Below are 21,922 nucleotides of genomic sequence, written 5' to 3'. Positions count from 1 at the left end.
ACAGTACTATCACAAACATTTGGATCCCTTCTGTGTACCAGGTACTAGATGCTAAGAACAAAAAACAACCCATGGTCAGTGGCTTGAAGGAGCTCAAACGGTATTACAGGGATATACGATTAGATAGTTATAACAAATTTTAGAAGATCAATTCCATAATGTGACTAGGGAGGTATAGACGGACAGAAAAAGGGCCAATTAACCCAGCTCAGGAAGTCTTCTTAAAAACTAAACATGATTTATTCAACTTTAAACAGATAGTTCATTTTTATAGCCAATATCTCAAGGTACTTTAAAGTTCACCAGACAGACTTTCTGAGACTCAGATTCAGGTAATATGTTCCAAACATCTCTATCAGTGTTCAATTATTGTGCAAAATGGGCTAATAAGCATTGGTGCATATCTTGCCTAAAGGGGGAAATAGCTACTTAGCTACTCAGCTACTCATACTCAGCTATCCTATGGGAACTAGAGCCAAATGTCGCCAATTGTGTGATAACAGCCAGCCTGAATTTTCTACTTCTAGCTCTCACTTTTTAACTACGGACTCAATTTTAAAAACCAACAATCTCTATTTGAGCCAACTATAGTCTGTGGTCTGAACTGGGTCCATGGGCCACCAGTGTGCAAAGTCTAGTGTAGACTTTAGGTCATATACTTCCACACAAGCTTTCCCACCTAATCGAAATGTTTTGACTATCCTCCTCAGAGTCTTGAAGTAAATAGAATTTAGGTACTTACTGAATTGTAAATCCAGATGGAAGTAAATTCACTCTTCAATAACCACAGAGTATCCTAGATAATCCTGTTATTCTATTTATCTCAAAGAAAAATTGAGAGGGTGGATAAAAAACCTTAGGAAATAAAGGAATCTTTATGCAGTCACTTAATGTGGTCCCCGATCACAGTGCCTAACAATTATGACAGAACAACAATAATTACCTGAGTTTGATTCCTTCGTATGACTGTCAAACCAAACCAATGTTCCCAAAGATTGAAAGAATCAGAATCACCTCATGATCCGCCTAGGTAACCTCCACTATTAGAGTTCCCTGACCCAGCAGGCTTTTAACCACGAACCTTAAATCTTCATTACACAGCTTGACTTCATTATCATTTTGTCCTTTTCTCAGTGACCATTAACCCCAGGATAAAGCAAACATTCAGAGAATGTATATGCAAAAAAAGAGATGATGGATCAAAATAACTATTATGTTAAGACTCTTTTTAAATTAAAAAAAAAATTAAAGATTTATTTATTATTTGAGAGAGAGAGAGAGAGAGTTGCAGACTCTACCAACTGAGCCAGTCAGGAACCTTCTCTATCTAGTTTTTTAACTTAACTTTATTAAGAATATTTTTTAATCATACACAAAAATACAGAGAATATTAGAGAAGGTACTTTAAAACTACCACCCAAGCTTTAACAAGTATCAGTATTTTGGACTTTTTTTTTAAGATTTTATTTATTTATTTGAGAGAGAGAGCACACGCTGGGGGGGGAGGGAGCGGGAGGCAGAGGGAGAGGGAGAAGCAGGCTCCCCGCTGAGCAAGGAGCCTGATGCAGGGCTCGATCCCCATGATCTGAGCAGAAGGCAGACACTTAACCGACTGAGCCACCCAGGTGCCCCAGTATTTTGGGTTCTGGTTTCACTTATCTTCCCTAATCTTTTCTCTTCCAATTTAATAACTTTTATCAGATCAAAAGTTTTCAAACTGATCTTTCATAGAATATTGAAATACCACAATTATACACAAGTTATCATATACATGCACATACAAAATTATTAACTAGTTTGCACCCAAACTCTTCTAATTACTGCTTAAATATCCTTCTCACTTACAGACCAGTGCCATACTAGAACAGTCTTTTGTCAGCAATAAGTTATAATAAGAGCCTTCCAAACTAAGGATTGTTCAGAAATCTTTTAGCTATACTAAGGCTGTCAATTTTACAGCCTTTTTTTTTTTTTTAATTTTTATTTATTTGAGAGAGAGAGAGAGAGAGAGAGAGAGAGAGAGCACAAGGAGGGGGGTGGGGAGAGGGAGAAGCAGGCTCCCCACTGAGCAGGGAGCCGGATGTGAGGCTCGATCCCAGGACCCCAGGATCATGATCTGAGCTGAAGGCAAGTGCTTAACCGACTGAGCCACCCACATATCCCAATCTTACAGTCTTGATGAGAAAACCTGTTCTACCAAAAGCACCTGTTCTACCAAAAGCACTGCTCTTTTGGTATGAGAGTACTGATTAGTATTCTCATAAATTTATACTCTTAGGAAGTCAAAGTTAACACATTAGGTGTATCATATGTTGGGCCAAAGAAAACAGAAGTGTAAACATGGGAGAAAAATTTTAAACTGGAGATGCCATCAACAATAGCTTTAAAAAAAATAGCTTAGGGGCGCCTGGGTGGCTCAGTCGTTAAGCGTCTGCCTTCCGCTCAGGGTGTGATCCCAGCGTTCTAGGATCGAGCCCCACATCAAGCTTCTCCGCTGGGAGCCTGCTTCTTCCTCTCCCACTCCCCCTGCTTGTGTTCCCTCTCTCGCTGGCTGTCTCTCTCTGTCAAATAAATAAATAAAATCTTTTTAAAAAATAAATAAATAAATAAATTATAAAAAAATAGCTTAGTTCAGTTAAAGAAAACATACTAATAAAGAAGGCAAATATTTTTACCTAAAGATCAGATTTATTCCAAAATAAGTTCTAAGTTCTCTCTCTCTAAAAGACACCTACACCAAAACAGGAAAAAAAAAAAAACTGTGAAATGAAAATAAACTACATTATGAGATGTGACATAAAATAATGCCTTTTATTTTCCCCATCCCCTCCCCAAATAATGTCTTTTAAAAACAAACATAATAGAACTTACTCAGCCAAATGAGCCTTCTCCCATTCAAAATAATCACTCCCCAAGTCAATATATATTTATTCCAATAATGCAACCATTACTCAGAACAAGTTCAAAATTCTTTCAAAATTACTTTCAGAGTCTATAGCACATTGTTCTAGATATCCTCCCTAGCAGCACATTTTTTGTCAACAGAGGATGAATTTAATTTAAAGGGAGGAAAAGTGGGGCACCTGGCTGGCTCAGTCAGTAGAGCATGCAATTCTTGATCTTAGGGTTTTGAGTTTTAATCCCACACTGTGCATGGAGCCTACTTTAAAAAAAAAAAAAAAAGTCATTCCAAAATAAAGGGGGGAAAAGTTCTTCAGAGCAACGAGTGAATAAAAGGGCAAATCAAAGTGGATTAAAAAACAGGTGACTATTTAATGAAGTGATGAAGCAGGTTTTCTTGTCTTTAAAACTGGCTATGAAAACAATTCCAAAAAGAATTCCTAAAATGTTCAAGAAATGACAGCAAAAGGGTGCCTGGCTAGCTCAGTCGGTAGAGTGTGAGAACTCTGTATCTCAGGGTTGTGAGTTCAAGCCCCACGCTGGGTGTAAAGATTACTTAAAAATAAAATCTAGAAAAGAAAGAGAAGAAAGAGAAAGAAGAGAAAGAAAAGAAAGATAGATGACAGTGATACTGGAGTAAGTTTTCCCTAATAAGGTGACTATACAAAGGATATCTATTTGGAAGCATATTTTATTACAGGCTTTCTTTTATAAAAAGTAGTCTTCTGGGGCGCCTGGGTGGCACAGCGGTTAAGCGTCTGCCTTCGGCTCAGGGCGTGATCCCGGCGTTATGGGATCGAGCCCCACATCAGGCTCCTCCGCTATGAGCCTGCTTCTTCCTCTCCCACTCCCCCTGCTTGTGTTCCCTCTCTCGCTGGCTGTCTCTATCTCTGTTGAATAAATAAATACAATCTTTAAAAAAAAAAAAAAAAAAAGTAGTCTTCTGACCCATGTTATATGTGTTTAATTTTGCAAGTCACCTCAAATCCCTTTTGGAGATTTACATAAAGTATATTTTATTTGCTTTACAGTCAATACTATAAATAAAGAACCCTCCAGTTATGCAAACCCATTCAACCATAGGCTCTATAGAATTCAGCTTATTTTGAATGCATACTTGATACTAATCACTGATTGTTCTCTAGTACTAAATTATCAGTTTGCATCTTCACAACTCTTTTTTCTGAGTTGAGGACAAACATAATGGAACTTACTCATCCAAACGAGCCTTCTCCCATTCAAACTAACCACTCCCTGAGGCATATGCCTTGCACAATACATACTGATGAGACTTTTATTTTGTTTGTGGGTGTTTTCTAATTTATTTTTATTAATAATTTTATCAACCACAATCCCAGTTTTTTCTTTTTGGAAAGGGATCATTTGCTTTGGGAGGTTTTTCTTCTTTTTATCAAACACCCTAGTTTCTCTGTTCAAACACTCAGTTTATTCCTTTTTCCTATTGTTTCAGAAAAACAAACGAAAACCCAGTTTAAAAGTCCTTTTAGAAAAAAAATAGATCACTAAGAGGGATAATGAACACATTTTACTTATCAAATGACAACTATTTTTATATTCTTTTAATCTTCTACTATATACATTTGATTCATTCACAAAGTAATAAATCCCTCACGAATAAGTCAGAAGATATAAATAGGTTAATAACTTTCAATGACTTAAAGGTGCTCCTTCCCTAACACAAAAATCTCTTGTATAGAGACAATCTGCTTGGGAGAATGTGGAGTAAAGTAATGTACAAGTTCTACGTTTTTCAAGTTGTAAGAAGGATGCCCTGAGTATTCATGATTTGGGACAATGAGAATTTCTTTGGCTTTTCTGACATAGGTTACCTTCCTTAGTTTATACCAAACACTTTTCAGGAAACTTTAATAGACATTGTTGTCACACTAAGAACTTCAACAGATATATCCAGTTTACACACCAGCCACAGTTAAGTTCCACTCAGCTAGTGGTCCATATTAATTTAATTCATTACTATTACAAGGAGCCTGATCTTTCTTTCAGAAGAAATGCTGAAGCACAACACAAATGCTTACATTGTCATATATTTTATTTTTAAAAAGCGCCACCTGGTGCATATACAGTCAAATGATTTTTTACAAGGATGCCAAGACCATTCAGGGAGAGAAGGACAGTCTTGTCAATGGTGTTGAGAGATATCCACATGCAAGAGAATGAAGTTGAATCCCTACCTTACCCCACATACAAAAATTAACTCAAAATGGATCAAAGACCTAAACATAAGGTCTAAAATTATAAAACTCTTAGAAGAAAACATAGAGGAAAATCTCTGTTATGTTGATTTCTTGCAACAGCAAAATCACAGGCAACAAAAGAAAAAATAGATGGACTGGACTTCATAAAAAGTAAACACTTTTCTGCATCAAAAGACACTATCAAGAACGAAGAGGCAACCCACAGAATGATAAACAATACCTGCAAATTATATACTTGATAAAAGATTAATATCCAAAATATTTAAAGAGTTCCTATAACTCAACAAACTGAACAATCCAATTAAGAAACGGACAAAGGACTAAGATAGATATTTCTCCAAATGAGATATACCATACAAATGGCTACTAAGCATATGAAAGGTACTCAACATCACCAGCCATTAGGGAAATGGAAATCAAAACCACAATGAGATACAACCTCACACCCATTAAAATGACTATTATCAGAACAACAAAAACCTGAAAATAACAAGTGTTGTCAAGGATGTAGACAAATTGGAACCTTCATGTACTCACTGCTAGTGGAAATGTAAAATGGTGCAGCCACTATGGAAAACAGTTTGGGACTTTCTCAAAAAGTTAAACATATAATTACTATATGATTCATCAGTTCCACTCCAGGTTATATACCCAGAAGAAAAAAGCAAAGACTCAAAAAGATACTGGTATACCAATGTTCCCAGTAGCATTATTCAAAATAGCCAAAAGGTGGAAGCAACCCAAATATCCACTGGTGGATGATGAATATACAAAATGTGATATTACATATAATGGAATATTATTCAGCCATAATAAGGAATGAAATTCTGATATATGCTACAACATAGACAAAACTTGAAAACATTCTACTAAGAGATAGAAGCCAGACCCAAAAGGACAAATATTATGATTTCACTCATATGAAATATCTAGAATAGGTAAATTCGCAGAAAAAAGTAATTAGAAGTCATAGAGGCTGAGGTAAAGGGGTGATTGGGCAGTTACTGCTGAATGGGTAGTTTCTATTTGGGATGATGAAAAAGTTGTGGAAATGGACAGTGGTGAGGGTTGTACAACATTGTAGATGTATTTAATGCCACTAATTACATATTTAAATAGATAAAATAGTAAATTTTATGTATATTTACCACAATTTTAAAAAAGGGAGGTGAAAAGGTGCTCTACCTGGTTTGAGAGGTCTTTGGTGACAGCATAACAAGAATACATAATACTTCTTCCTTTAGATTGTGTTTTCTCCTTTAAATGCTGTTAATGTCAATAAGTTTTGTGAGCATATACAATAGCTGACAGCAACATGATCTGAGTGCCCGGGACTTTAGTGCAAGTCAATACACCATGCAAAAAAGCGTTCATTTAAATGTCGAGTTGACTCCATTCCAAAAACAATAAAACAACATCATCCAGTGCATCTACTAGGCATGACAGGATAAGATGACAAACCAAAGGTCCCAAGATACTCCTGATAGTAGCAGCATAATCCTCTGATTTAGGAAGAACTAGTTTCTCTTAATTTCTTCCCTGGTACTATTTTAATAGCTTTATTCTATCTTCTCTCTCCACTTTAGGCTTATTAATACAAAATGCTTAGGTTTGAGATAATTGGATTTCATCCCTGGTGGCTAGTGATATGGCCTGGAAAGGAGAGGAGGGCAGAAAAATTCAAAAGGGGAGTCTAATATATATTTTCAATTTCTCCCAAGATTAAAAAAAAAGTAAAAAAGTACAATTTTAGAATTCTAACAACATCTGCAATAGAGTATTTACACAGTACTCTTGAAGCTTCATTCCCTTACTATTACACCTAAAAATTAAACAAAAGAAAAACTGGTCAAACTTTCTATATTCTAAGGATAAGGATTATATTCAAATGCAAGACAAAGATGCATTTGCCATAGAGAGGATTTCAATTTTTGGAAAAAACAACAACAAAGGATGATTCTGCTTGTTTATGAGCTTTTTCCCTGATTTCTCATTGAGAGGTTAATAAATAATTTCTGATCCTGTAACAGCTAGGAACAGCATAAGAAATGGAACTGATCTGGGTTTACGTTCCAGCTATGTTTTTTTACCTCTTGACTTGGTGAACTATTTGTAAAATGGAGGTAGTAATTTCCACCTCAGTGAGCTGTTGTGAGGATTAAAAGGTACACTGTACATAAAATATATTTTCTAGTACATATAGTACATGCTTAATAAATGTTCTTTTCCTCCCGACAATTTCTCAGAAAAATGGGAAGGACTGGACACTGACCATGACACCCACTAGTATTAAATGGTAACGGAAAAAAGGAACTTACTGTTGCACTTACCAAAATGGCTCAGAACCTTAAAGGTGTTAGAGCCAGAAAAAAATTCGAATGTGTCTCTTTCTGGATCTTTAAGCTTAAGAGGGGCAATAAAAAGAAAGAAAAAGGCAGACTTCTTGATTGGAAAAAGAAAAGTCAAGGTGATTTATACGAACCAATTTATAGGGGCACCTGGCTGGCTCAGTCCATAGAGCATATGATCTCAGGATTGTGAGTTCGAGCCCCACATTGGTGTGGAGCTTACTTACAAAACAAAATAAAACAAAAACAACAAATGAACCAATTTAGAAATAATACATTTTCATAATCCTAAACCAAGAGTCACTCTGTATCTGTGAAGGGCATTAAGTAAATATTAACAAACCCTCTCTTCACCCCACTCTCCCTTGGGGTAAAGACTTCTGAAAATTTAACAATTATACATATATAATTTTGATGCTAATTCCATGGAACTTACTTCATGTTTAGGTCTTTCATGCAACTTCAAAGATCAACTACTTCTTTGTTGTTTCAAAAAATAGTTCTTTTTTTTTTTTTTTTTAAAGATTTTATTTATTTATTCGACAGAGAGAGACAGCCAGCGAGAGAGGGAACACAAGCAGGGGGAGTGGGAGAGGAAGAAGCAGGCTCATAGCGGAAGAGCCTGATGTGGGACTCGATCCCGTAACGCCGGGATCACGCCCTGAGCCGAAGGCAGACGATTAACCGCTGTGCCACCCAGGCGCCCCTCAAAAAATAGTTCTCCTTGCACTTATTAGAAGCCTATCAGTGATATCTTTATCATAAAGAAAAAATTTTAAATTTAAATAAGGACACTTTCTCAGAAACCCATTCTTTACCATGATCCTGCTAAGAAATAACCCTTCACTAAAAACAGTAATTTCTATGGAAACATAATCTGATGCCAAATACCTTGACATTAGAAATCTATTCAGAAAAGAAGGTCACCTTTCTATTAAGTTCATGATCATCTGCAACACTTAAAAAGAAAATTCAAAAACAAAAGAGTGATGAAAAATTCCACTGCCATCTGTCCAGCATTCCAGTTTTTCTAAAATATATAAGAACCTAAATGAGTTTAAAATTGTTATTTTTTTTTTCCTTGTTCCTTAGATTTTCCCTTACAACTCTAGTCCAGTACATCAATACTTGGTATCACCAGTTAGAGGAAGAGAACTACTTTCATGGCATTCATCATTCTATATACATTATTTCATTTAAGCCTTATACCAATAGTTTATTGCCCATCCCACCCTTCTGACATACACATCTCCACCCCCCCCCCCGCCCTTTGTTATTAAATGAAGAAACTGAGACTCAGAGAGGTTAAGTAACATGCTGGTAGCTAAGTGCTAGTACAAGGTAGAGCTGGGATCCAAACCAAGGTCAATCACTCTCAAAGGGTTCTGCTTTTTCTACAACCTCACAGCCTTTAAGGTACAGATAAAAATAAGACTGGGCCTAAACTCAGAGTGTATGGGACTTAACCTTCAAAACAGAAATAGGTTGTTCTGGCTTTTTTCCTCTTAAATCACATTTTACATTCAGATTACTCTGACTTAATAGATATTGGCTAACATTCGCTTGTTAAAGAAACCACATTTTACAGATTAGTAGACAGATCGTGAACTACAATCATGAGGTGATTTAAGTACTTTATGCCACTCACTGGATCAGAAAAGAATTTCTCATTTGAAACCTCAGCAATAAATTTCTGGATATAATAAAACTAAGTAACAGAATATGAAGAGTAATGGAAACCACGGGTCTTTTTACGCCTATTTGACACTTAAAAAATGAACGAGCACTAAACAACCTAAAAAATATTAATCCTCCCTTTGTTTTCCATTTTCACTCTACTGTCCACTGTAACAATAAATTCAGCAACATAACATTTTTAGCAGTCCTCTATACAAACAAAACCAAAGAGAAAAAATTAATAAACAGTACAGATTATTCCCTTCACTCCGCGGAGAGGAAGTAGCTGGGTTAAAAACAACCTTCTTGCTCTTTCACAAGTCCAAAGACCTAATCTTAGGTGGACTTTCAAGATTTTTTTGGCTTGAGTTGTCCTGGGAAATGCACTTATTCTGATCCATCTGTCTGTCCCATGTAAGCAAAAAAAGGCTAAATAGTGCTCTCAAATAAAGACCCACAAACTCAAATTTGTTGTTTAGAAAGCACCTACATTAGGGCAACTTAATAAAATAGAAAACCAGAGCACCCAACAGGACTAATTAAGGAAAAAGAAGCCTCAGGAGAAGGGAAAAGAGAAACACATATCTGCAGAGGAAGACAAAAATGCAAAGGGCCACTTTCTGATAACATATCATGTGCATGTTTTTCCATGTGCATTTTTTATATAAAACAGTCCACTGCTCATCAGTGGCTCAGTATTACCTAGAATCTAAACATTGACTTTCATGTATATAACTCATCTATACTTGGCAGACAAACTAGTTAAAGCATAATTAATGTACATACTCCCATTAGAGAAATAAAATGTTAATCTACAGTATTACAGAGAAAGGGGCTAAATACCAAAACTGATACACATCTTACAGGCAGATTTGAGGATTAAAATTTATTTAGGTCCAAGACAATCAGGAAAAATTAGTTTATGCCAACAGGAAAGTTCTTTATTTTGGAATTTTAAAAATTTTATATAAAACCGTCAATCTTACATAGAAATCCTGCAAATAAACTAATAAAAACATAAAAAATACATAGCTTACTTTAATTATAGGAATAGCTGATGATAAAGAGGATCTTCTCTGAAAAAATGAGGCTGGCATTCAGATGAGATGAAGATAATGAGGTTCCCATCAGAATGGATGTTACTGAACACTGTGACACACTTCATTCAGAGGAATGAATGTACCAAACTGTACACAAAATCATAAAATTCTTTATAAAAGTAATACAAGTCATGCCAGTAATTTCTCTTTTAACAAGCAAACAAACAAAAAACCCCAACAATCCCTCAACTTAACTTCATTCTACCAAAGATCTATGTCGTTTAGTTTTGGGAAATTACAAGTTTAGAACTGCTATAAATACAGCTTAATATTCTTAGAGTCCATGTATGTATTTTTGCCTTAATTATCCTCTTCCTTATTAGTGACAAATCAAAATCTTAATTATTTACCACTAAGTCTATCAAACCCAACATCTGACACGAAGATTTGAAACGAATGTTCTTATCAAAACGAACTATAAAAAAGGGTTAATAATCAAAACCAAACAAAGCCATGACACCCGTCTCACCAAAGTAGTTCTGCTACAGCCATTTTCTAGAAAACCAAAGACAGAATTAAATCCCATCCTCCACACTCTCCATGAAAAAGTCATATACATTTCCCACATTTGAAAACAAGGGATTAAAAAAAAAACACCAAACCAACTTCACCTAGGCAGCTGTTTTCTCAGAACAAATTTTGGCAAAATTTACAGTGTGATAAGGTAGGCCCTAAGCCAATAACCACATTCTCTCAACCACTCCAAAACATGACTACCACTTGAGATGTGATGTCCTATCCAGATACTTCAGAAGCATCAATCCTAGCTTCACTATCAATTTCACTACATTCTATGAAAACTAGTAATCCATCTATGCTGTAAGTGGTTAACTCCATATCATTCAAAATACTGTTTGCCAGAATAGCCAATTCACAGATTATGGTAGATACGCAGTTTTACAGCACAACTAATAATTTCATTTCAGATAAAATTAACATGTATTGGGTTATTCCTTCCCTCAATAAAAAAATCAAATGCTTATTAAGTATCTTCTCTACATTGAAAATAGTAATATACAAAGAAGACAGCTATTTAAATAGCTGCTACTTATTAACACCTAACATATAACAAGCTAATTCTGAAAGAAATTAAGAAACCAAGTCTTCACTGTATCCTCTAAATTCTGAAGTCAATATATACAGGGAGGAAAAAAATGAAAGAAAGTACATGGTGCCACATTTCATTCTGCACAGAAATTTGGCATTTTCCATAAACACCTGAAGCAAGAAAGTAGATCAACAACATAATGTTACTGATGCTAAGAGTTAGAACACAGAAGGAAAACAAACTTAAAAATTATAATTAGAAATAAAAGTAGTTACTGCCACTGCCTGTATTAAAAAATATAAAGCAAATAAAGATAATGGTGCCCGGAGTATTTGAATAGCTCTTTATTATATTAATTTTAGAAGAAATTATAGTCAGCAATTATCATAAAAGCAGGTTGTAACTTCATGCTTATATATAATTACTTTAAAATCACCTTTAAATTTAAATCCCCCTTATTCTCATACATTCACTGAAACCAAAAGCTGCCTCTTAGCAGGGGGAAAAAAATCAAGAAAACTGATAAACCTCTTGCTAGACTGATGAAGGGAAAAAAAGACACCAATTACCAATTTCAGGAATGAAAAAGAGAACGTACTACAGATCTTACAGACATCAAAAGAATAATAAAAGTATTATGAAAATTATGCCAATAAATTTAAAACTCAGTGAAATGGACACAAATTATCAAAACAAGAAGAAACAAACTCTGACTAGCCCTATATTTAACAGTTGAATGCATAGCTTAAAACCTTTCTACAAAAATAATTCCTGACCCACATAGCCTCACTAGTTAATTCTATCAAATACTTAGGAAAAAATAATACCAATTCTACCCAAACTTTCAGAAAATAGGAAAGGGGAACAGTTTCCAACTCATTATATGAGGTCAGCATTACCCTAAAATCAAAATTCAACAGACGTACGACAACGACAAACCTGATGAACATAATGCAAAAACCCTCAACAAAATACCGGCAAATCAAATTTGCCAATATATAAAACGAATACTATATAACCAAGTGAGATTTACTTCAGGACTGCAAAGTTGGTTTAACATTCAGAAATCAATCAATGTAACTCATCCTTTTAATAAGCTAAAAAAGAAAAACCATATGGATCATCTCAATAGAGGCAGGAAAACATTCAATGAAATTTAGCACTCATGTTAAAAAGAAAACTCCCAGAAAACTAAAAATAAAAGGGAACCTTCCAATCTGATAAAAAGCATTTATAAAAACCCTACAACATCATACTCAATAGTGAAAACTGAACATTCTCTCCCTAAGATCAAGAACACAGCAGAGGTCCATTCTCAACACCTCTATTCAACAAAGTACTAAGGTTTTACTGCAATAAGGCAAAAAAAAAAAAAAAAAAAAAAAAAAAAGCTTTTTCTAACAAAATATAAAGATATACAGATTGAAAAAAAAAGGATATAGAGATTGAAAGAAAAAAGGGACTTGCAGATGATCTGATTATGTACATACAAAATTCTAATAAGTCTATAAAAGAGCTACTAGAATGAATACTTGAATTTAGAAAGTCACAGGATTCAAGAATATACAAAAATCAGCTGTTATTTCTAAATGTTAGCAATAAAATAGAAAATAAAATATCAAATAGCATTTACAAGTACATAAAAAAAATAGGAAATATGTAACAGATAAATGTAACAAAATATATGTAAGACCTTTACACCAAAAATGACAAAACACTGCTAAGAAATTCTAAAGAAGATTAGGTAAATGGCCCAACGTATCATGTTCCCAGACTGGAAGACTCAATGTAGTTAAGACGTCAATTCTCTACAAACTGACCTAGAAATCAAAGCAATCCTAATCAAAATCCCAGCAGGCATTTTTGAAAATTTGATAAGTTGATTTTAAAATTTATATAGAAATGTAAAGGACACAGAATATTAAAACAATTACAAAACAGAATAAAGGACTTACACTACGTAGCTTAAAGACTAACAAAAAAAACTACATAATCAATCAAGACGACAATGTGATATTCACTTCGATCAATGAAATAGAATGTCAACATTCAGACCAACACATATTGATCAATATATTCACAGGACATGTATCTGACAAAGGACCACTACTCAGAATACATAAAAAACTTCTATAACTCAACAATAAAAAGACATCCCAATAAACACGGACATTTGAATAGGCACTTCACAAAAGAAATATAAATAGCCAATAACCACATGAAGATATTCAACATTGCTAGTTAAGAGGGAAATACAAATAAAATCACAATAACACAACACATTTATTAAAATGGCTAAAATTCAAAGGATTGATAATATCAAGCATAGGTGAGGATTGGATCAAATAGAATTTTATGTTTGCTGGGTGGGACTTTAAAATGGTATCACTACTTTTAAAAACCATTTGTCTATTTCCTATAAGGTAAACATATAATCTGGCAATTATATTCCTAGGTATTTACCCAAGAGAAATAAAAATATACATCCACAAAATGACTTGTAGTATGTGTAGAACCAATGTTCATAGCAGTGTTATTCATAATAGCCCCAAAGGGAAACAACTCAAACGTCCATCAACAGATAAATGGATAAACAAATTGTGATATAGACGCATCCCCTGCTTTTTGAAAGTTCAAAAAGTTATGCCACTTAACTTTGATGAAAGACCTACATTTGTACTTGTTTTTGCTAACTGAAATAAATCTGAAGAGGGTTTTCGCTTTTATGAAAAAAGGTGAAAAGCAAAAATGGCGTTCAGCACTTGTTTTGCAAGCAGCGCTTACAAAGGCGGTACGCACCACAAGCAGCAAGAGTGGCTCTGCCACACTCCTTCCCTGGGACTTACACTCAACATCTCAGCATCAAGCCACCATAGCTTTGAATTACGTCTGTGCTTTACCTCAACTTACTTTGTGTATCCATTAGCAAGATGTGTTTTAAGGTATCAGAAAAGCCTAAGATAGGTTATGTTGGGGGGGAGGGCTAGAAATCCTCAAAATTTTTTCCATATAAATTAATGGTAACTATTTCTTTGCTTTATGACATTTCAGCTTACCAACAATTTCATAGGAACTCTCTACTTTCAGATAGTGGGGGGAAAACCTGTACCCACACAATGGACTACTACTTGACTCCTCTCTCCAAAAAAGTATAAAGAAAAACATGATAATTGTATAATGCTGACTGGTTAACATCACTAGTAATAAGACTTACCAACGTTATGCACCCGATATTATACTCTGAGAAGGGTACACCATCTCTGTAGTGTTCTTCACAAATATGCATAATACTTCAATCATGTGAAAAAACATCAGACAAACCCAAATTGTGGAAGATTCTACAAAAATATCTAACCAGTACTCTTCAAAAGTGTCAAAGCAATGAAAGACAGGACTGCCACAGAAGACACTAAGGAAATATGACAACTAAATGTAATGTGGGATCCTAGATTGGAATAAAGAATCTTAGCGGGAAAATCTGTAAAAACTGAGTAACATCTGTAGTTCAGTTAGTAGTACTATACTAATGTTAATTTCTTATTTCTTATAACTGTACTGTGGTCAACTACAGTCAGTAAGAAGTCACCATTAGAAGAGAACAGAGACCAACTATTATTTCTGCAGCTCTTCCATAGGTCTAAAATTATTTCAAACTTTTTATAGTTTAAAGATGTAAGGGGTAAAAAAAAAATGAACTATTTACTGACAGACACAGTATCAATGAATCACAAAAACATTAAGCTGAGCAAAAGAGGCCAGACACAAGAGTACATACTGCATGATTATATGAAATTCTGAGAAGGGCAAAATTAATCTATAGTGACAAAAAGCCCTGAGGCAAAGGGCAGGGTAAGAGGGAGAACTGACTTCAAAGAGGCAATGAGGGACCTTTTTGGAGTGATGGAAATATTCTTTATCTTAATTGTGGTGGTAGTTACCCATGTGTATACATTTTGTTGAACTAAATTTATATACTTAAAATGCATGTTTTATTGTATGTAACTTATTCCTCAATAAAGTTGATTAAAATTTAAAAAATAAGTTCATATTTAAAAGTATTTCACTTGAATAGTGCATATTTTATACTGGGTAAACTCAAATATAGTGATTCTTTTTTTTTTTTTTTACAGTTTTTTATTAATTTTTAAGTTTTTTTTTTAAAGATTTTATTTATTTTATTCGACAGAGATAGAGACAGCCCGCGAGAGAGGGAACACAAACAGGGGGACTGGGAGAGGAAGAAGCAGGCTCATAGCGGAGGAGCCTGATGTGGCGCTCGATCCCATAACGCCGGGATCACGCCCTGAGCCGAAGGCAGACGCTTAACTGCTGTGCCACCCAGGCGCCCCTAATTTTTAAGTTTTTAATCACCTGATGCTCATCACAACAAGTATAGTCCTTAATCCCCACCTCCTATTTTACATTCCTTCACCTACCTCCCCTCTGGTAACCAGTAGTTTGTTCTCTGTAGTTAAGGGTCTATTTCTTGGTTTCTCTCTCTTTCTCTCTTTTCCCCCCTTTGCTTGTTTTCTTTTTTAAATTCCACATATAAGTGAAATCATATGGCATTTTTCTTTTTCTGACTTATTTCACTTAACATTATACTCTCAAGCTCCATCCTTTTGTTACAAATGGCAAGATTTCATTCTTTTTTACGACTGAATAATATCCCATTGTGTGTATGTATGTGTATTGAGTGTGTATATATATATATACCACATCTTCTTTAACCAGTCATCAATCAACAGACACTTGGGCTGCTTCCCTGATTTGGCCATCATAAATAGTGCTGCTATAAACACAGCTGCCTATGTATCCCTTTGAATTAGTGTTTTTGTATTCTTTGGGTAAATACCCAGTAGTGCAATTCCTGGATCATAGGGTAGTTTTATTTTTAATTTTTTGAGGAAGCTCCATATTGTTTTGTATACTGGCTGCACAAGTGTGCATTGCCACCAACAGTGCACAAAAGATCCTTTTTCTCCACATCCTCGCCAATACCTGTTGTGTCTGTGTTTTTGATTTTAGCCATTCTGACATATGTGAGGTGATACCTCACTGTAGTTTTGATTTCCATTTCCCTGATGGTGAGTGATGCTGAGCATCTTTTCATGTGTCTGTTGGCCATCTGTTTGTCTTCTTTGGAGAAAGGGCTGTTCTTCTCCCCATTTTTAAATAGATTATTGAGTTTTAGAAGTTCTTTATGTATTTTGGATATTAACCCTTTCTCAGATGTCATTTGCAACTATCTGCCCCCATTCAGTAGGTTGTCTTTTAGTTTTGTTGACTTCTTTCTTCGCTGTGCGTAATCTTTTTATTTTAATGTAGTTTCCATAGTTTATTTGCTTTTGTTTCCCTTGCCTCAGGGGACCTATCTAGAAAAAAGTTGCTACAGCCGATGTCAGAGAAACTACTGCCTCTGCTCTCTTCTAAGATTTTTATGGTTTCAGGTCTCACATTAAAGTCTTTATTTTTCTTACAGATTTTATTTTATTTTATTTTTATTTTATTTTTTCCAGGATTGTTGCTGAGGGCATTTCGGCAGGAAGATCAGTAGGAGAAGGAAGGGAAGAATGAAGGGGGGGGGGGTAAACAGAAGGGGGAATGAATCACGAGAGATTATGGGCTCTGGGAAACAAACTGAGGGCTTCAGACGGGAGGGGGGTAGGGGACTGGGATAGGCCAGTGATGGGTATTAAGGAGGGCACGTATTGCATGGAGCACTGGGTGTTATACGCAAATAATGAATCATGGAACACTACATCAAAAACTAAGGATGTACTGTATAGTGACATAACATCATAAAAAATTATTATTAAAAAAAACACAGCTTTTAATTTATTTAAGTTTTTATTTTAATAAAATATAGCGATTCTTAAACTGATTTATTAAAACTTATGTACCCAAACTGTTCGTTCAATATACTTACTGAGCACCTACTATATGCCAGGCTTTAGGCAACACATAGGATAAAAAAGCGAAAAAGAAAGCCCTTGCCCTTGAAGAACTCACAGGCCAATGGGGAGACAGGCAAGCAAACAAAAGTCGCAAATGATATATAAATTGCTCTTAGGAAATGAGGTACCAAGGTGTCAGGACTGCAGAGGAGACAGTGTCTCAGACAAGGCTTCAGAACAAATACAGACCCTTTCCAAGAACTTATCCTGTGAAGCTATTACACTTATTCCAGGGATGTTTATTCCAAATACTCAGAGCTTTCAAAAACCACTTCTTTTAATATTGTCTCTATACTTTATGACACATTTTTCTGATGAAAGTCCTTAGCACTTCACGGGTGTGGTTTGTTAGTTTTTTATATAACAAAAGTTACTCTCAGACAAATTTAATGAATACTATTCTGGAAAACAGGAGAAAGTATAAGCCAATAAACTTGTTTTCCTACGTGCTTTATGAAATGAAGGTAGTATCATAAGAAGACTAACAATGTTTTCATCCAACACTGAGTTGTTGAAATAATGTACAGTATCTCAAAGGAGACTCCTTTAAAGGGCATTGCTTTTTTGAGTGCTTAAGTCCTGGCTTGTTTGTTTAAGGGAGGGAACTTATTAGTACTTTAAAATTATACCTCACTATAAATTGTCATTGTTCAAAATGATAAACTTATCATAATACATATATATGTGTGTGTGTGTATACTCACACACATGTATAAATGTATACTAAGGTTTGAATCTCAGTTCAGCTCTATCATAGCTAAACACCCTTGGACAGAGTCCTTAATGTCCTAGCATCATTTGTAAAATGAAGACAACAGTATCTGCCTCATAGAGTTTCTGTAAATATTAAATAAGTGACGTGAATGAGATAATCCATGTATTATATAAAATAATCTATTATTAGAACAGGGCTTACTTAGCACATAGTAAGCACTTAATAAATGTTAATAATTATTTTATATATAAGTGAAGTATATTAGTGCCTTCACTAAGAGTAAGCATTAAAACATGAAGTGGGATTAAAAAAACAAAAAAGCAAAAGGAAGAAATCATAAGGTATCTCTAAAGTTTAGGCTTTTTTCAGTGACTTTCATTAAACAAGAGAATTCATTTTTTCATTATTCTGTGGGAACATGTAGTTATCTCAATGCTCAGTAACAAAATGTGCCTGAACACTACAGGTTTTCAATAAATACTAACGACTATTTCAATACAATGATATTGTCTTAATAACCAAGGGGGGAAACGTCTGTCACTTTTTTTCCTACTAACTTCTATTTCTGTTTTAGATAGTATCTCTTTCAGCTGAATTAACTCACCATTCCTTTCCCTGGAGAGGTAAAATTCTAGGAAGGAGAATTTACTAATTCTACCCTCAGAATTTGGAAAGATCTACCCTGAGAAAGTACAGTACTTCCAACCTGCTTTCCAAGAAGTGGTCCTAAAAGTGTCTGTGTCCAATTAGAAAAATATATAAGAATAAATATGCAGCAAAAACAACTTTAAGGCAATAGAAAATGAAATAAACAACAAAGAGTATGGAGGGAAGAAAGGGAAATTCAAACCAAGTCAGTGTATATTTTTAATATGTAACTTGTTTGGTACAAAGCATAGCCACATCTATGTGGCAACTACCTATAAACTGTATGTGTTCATTTTTGCATTATTATATTGCAATACATATTACATACATTTATAATACACTTATATGTTATAATGCATATTATTATACTAGCCTAAATTGAACATCAAATTGAGATCTAATTTGAGATGGAACTTAGTTTTCTAATACTGTTACAAGAGGTTTCTGAAGATGTGAATTTATACATTTTAAGATTTTTGTGTAAAGACTGTATTTTTTATAGAAAATTTCTGAAAGATTCTTTTTCAAGTGTCATAGCAATACACACATGCATGCACATACATATATACCAGGCACTCGACTCAGTCCTTCATCTCCACTACTTAAGCTAAATGACATTTTCACATCAAAATCAAATGAATTTTTAATAAAAACTTCGTAAGTTCTGAAAATATCTTGCAACTGTTAACTAATCCACTGATTATTTCAAATATATCTCAGAGACAGGAAGGGAAAAACAGCACAGTGCTGTGTTTAAAGTCTATCTGATAATGAACAAAGCAATAGCTCTAATTTTTAAAAAGTCCTTACATAGTGTATTTGCAATCATTTTAATGGAAATAAACACATTTTCCATTTGTCTTAAGAATAACATTAAAATTTTTAACTGATATAAGTTTTCCTTGCATAGAACGAGAGATACAAAATTCCATGTTGAAGAATAGTTTACAGAGTAAAAGCCAAAAGTGCCCTGATATACACATTAATGTATAATTTCACCATACTATTTCTTACCAGGAACTCTAAAATAATTTAGCACTTGTTCTACATATCTATATTATGTAAATCTCAAGGATATTTGGTAATTTCAATATTCATAAATATCAATGGAAGGAGCTTTGATAATAAGAGCTTCTAGTAGCTAAATATATGATTAAACCAACAAGTGTTTAGCAAATTGCCTCCTGCAGACCCACTGTGTTTTATCTAAAACAGTTTTTAAGCAATTGAAAAGTGCTACTCACCAGCAAGTGTATAATCCATATCAAAACCAAAACACTTTATTTTTTCCATGGCTAAACTTCGGTTCACAAACACCCTAAAAAAAGAAGCAAAAAATGTTCTCTCAATTAACACTGAAGCAAACACCCCCCAAAATTCCTAAGTTTAATGTAATTATTTGGTTATCTTTCTAGATTTTTTCATTTAAATACCAATATTAAGATTCATAACAGGGGCACCTGGGTGGCTCAGTTGGTTAAGCATCTGCCTTCGGCTCAGGTGATGATCTCAGGATCCTGGGATTGAACCCCACTCCCGCATCAGGGCTCTGGCTCCCTGCTCAGCAGGGAGTCTGCTTCTCCCTCTCCCTTTGCTCCTCCCCTTGCTTGTGCCCCCCCCCACTTTCTCAAATAAATAAAATCTTAAAAAAAGGGATGCGTGGGTGGCTCAGTCATTAAGCGGCAGCAAGTCCTGCATCAGGCTCCTTGCTCAGCCGGGAGTCTGCTTCTCCCTCTGCCTGCTCTGCATGCTGTCCCCCTGCTGTTTCCCCTGCTTGTGCGCTCTCTCTCTCTGACAAATAAATAAATAAATAAAATCTTTAAAAAACTTAAAAAAAAAAGATTCATAACAAAAATTATTCAAAGTCCTTCTTATACCATAAATGAAATCAGATATTATATGAAAATATGTGTATTTTCTTACTGTTCTTGGTATTAACAATGCCATGTGCTAAAGACTTCAGAGAATCAGCTCTCCTTTTCTAAGTTTGACCCCAAGATAAGCTTATTTTTGAGATTTTATAATACATTTAGTCATTCATTTATAAATTATTTAATAAACAGAGGTTCATTTAAAATCTACCACATGCCAGATACTAAAGACATAAACATAGGGGCGCCTGGGTGGCACAGCGATTAAGCGTCTGCCTTCGGCTCAGGGCGTGATCCCGGCGTTATGGGATCGAGCCCCACATCAGGCTCCTCCGCTGTGAGCCTGCTTCTTCCTCTCCCACTCCCCCTGCTTGTGTTCCCTCTCTCGCTGGCTGTCTCTATCTCTGTTGAGTAAATAAATAAAATCTTTAAAAAATAAATAAATAAATAAATAAGGACATAAACATAAATAGATTCATTCAAACACTGAGTGCTTACTATATCCCAAACAAGGTACATGATACAGCAGTAAATGAACAAGAGTACCTGCCCCTGGACTTCTATTTTAATTTATGATCTCTATCCTTGAGGAATTCAGCCTAGCAGGAGAGACAGTTATACATAATAATTTTAGCAATTCAATAAATGTTATAAAATAAGACAGAGGCAAGAATACCACTTCTTTAGAGACCAGAAGAGATGTCTGAGCTTAATCTTAAGCAATCAGTAGAAGTTTTCCAAATGAACAAAGCAACGAAAGCAATCCAGGCAGAATAACCAAGCATGGACAAGGTTTATAGTGACTATAAAACATTTAGTATGGCCGGAGCTGAGGAGTTTTCTTTGGTTTTGCTTTTCTGTTTGTTTTTGCAAAAGGAGGTTTTCCAGAAGAGCAGGAGTAGGGAGAAGGGGCAATAAAAGCTAGCTAAAAATGAAGCTAAAAAGGTTTAGCAGGAGTCAAAATCATGAAGACTTTGTATGTCACATTAGAGTTTGGACTTGATCGTGCAAGCAAGGACAAATTACCAGATTTTGAATAAATGAAATAATCAGATTCAAATTTTAGAAAGATCACTTTTGAAGACACAGGGAAAACTAAACATATAATAAAATGGTAAATCATCACCATGATGCTGTTTGGGGGTAAGTTTTACTCATCTCTGAAAACAAAAGTATCCCTTTGGGGCACCTAGGTGTCTCAGTCAGTTAACTGTCCGACTCTTGATTTCGTCTCAGGTCATGATCTCAGGGTCATGAGATCAAGTCCCATGTCAGGGTCCGTGCTGGGCATGGAGCATGCTTGGGATTCTCTCTCTCCCTCCTCCTTCTCCCTCTAACCCCCCACCCCTCTCTTAAAACACACACACACACACACACACACACACACACACACCCTCCCTTTCCATCTCATCCCCAGCTT

At 35.0% G+C, this 21,922-nt stretch overlaps 1 protein-coding gene and 1 long non-coding RNA gene across 14 annotated transcripts in view; both read right to left on the bottom strand.

Moving 5' to 3' along the window:
• The window catches only part of NT5C2 (5'-nucleotidase, cytosolic II), an 86,360-nt gene that overhangs the window by 23,295 nt on the left and 41,143 nt on the right, over window positions 1–21,922 (bottom strand). For all 13 annotated transcript variants that reach the window (XM_048218892.2, XM_026494022.4, XM_057308763.1 and 10 more), the window contains one exon: window positions 19,876–19,949. In XM_048218892.2, the coding sequence (XP_048074849.1) occupies window positions 19,876–19,949 (74 nt within the window). The remainder of the gene's footprint in view (window positions 1–19,875; window positions 19,950–21,922) is intronic.
• Window positions 4,222–12,696, bottom strand: LOC130543045 (uncharacterized). Its single transcript, XR_008958066.1, has 2 exons — window positions 10,201–12,696; window positions 4,222–8,516 (listed from the first exon to the last, which is right to left on the bottom strand). It is a non-coding gene; the product is annotated as an uncharacterized LOC130543045 (long non-coding RNA).

Source organism: Ursus arctos, unplaced genomic scaffold (genome assembly GCF_023065955.2).
Source record: "Ursus arctos isolate Adak ecotype North America unplaced genomic scaffold, UrsArc2.0 scaffold_7, whole genome shotgun sequence".
Taxonomy (NCBI): domain Eukaryota; kingdom Metazoa; phylum Chordata; class Mammalia; order Carnivora; family Ursidae; genus Ursus; species Ursus arctos.
Note: the sequence above shows the minus strand (reverse complement) of the source record. Positions and strands in the feature narration are given on the sequence as shown.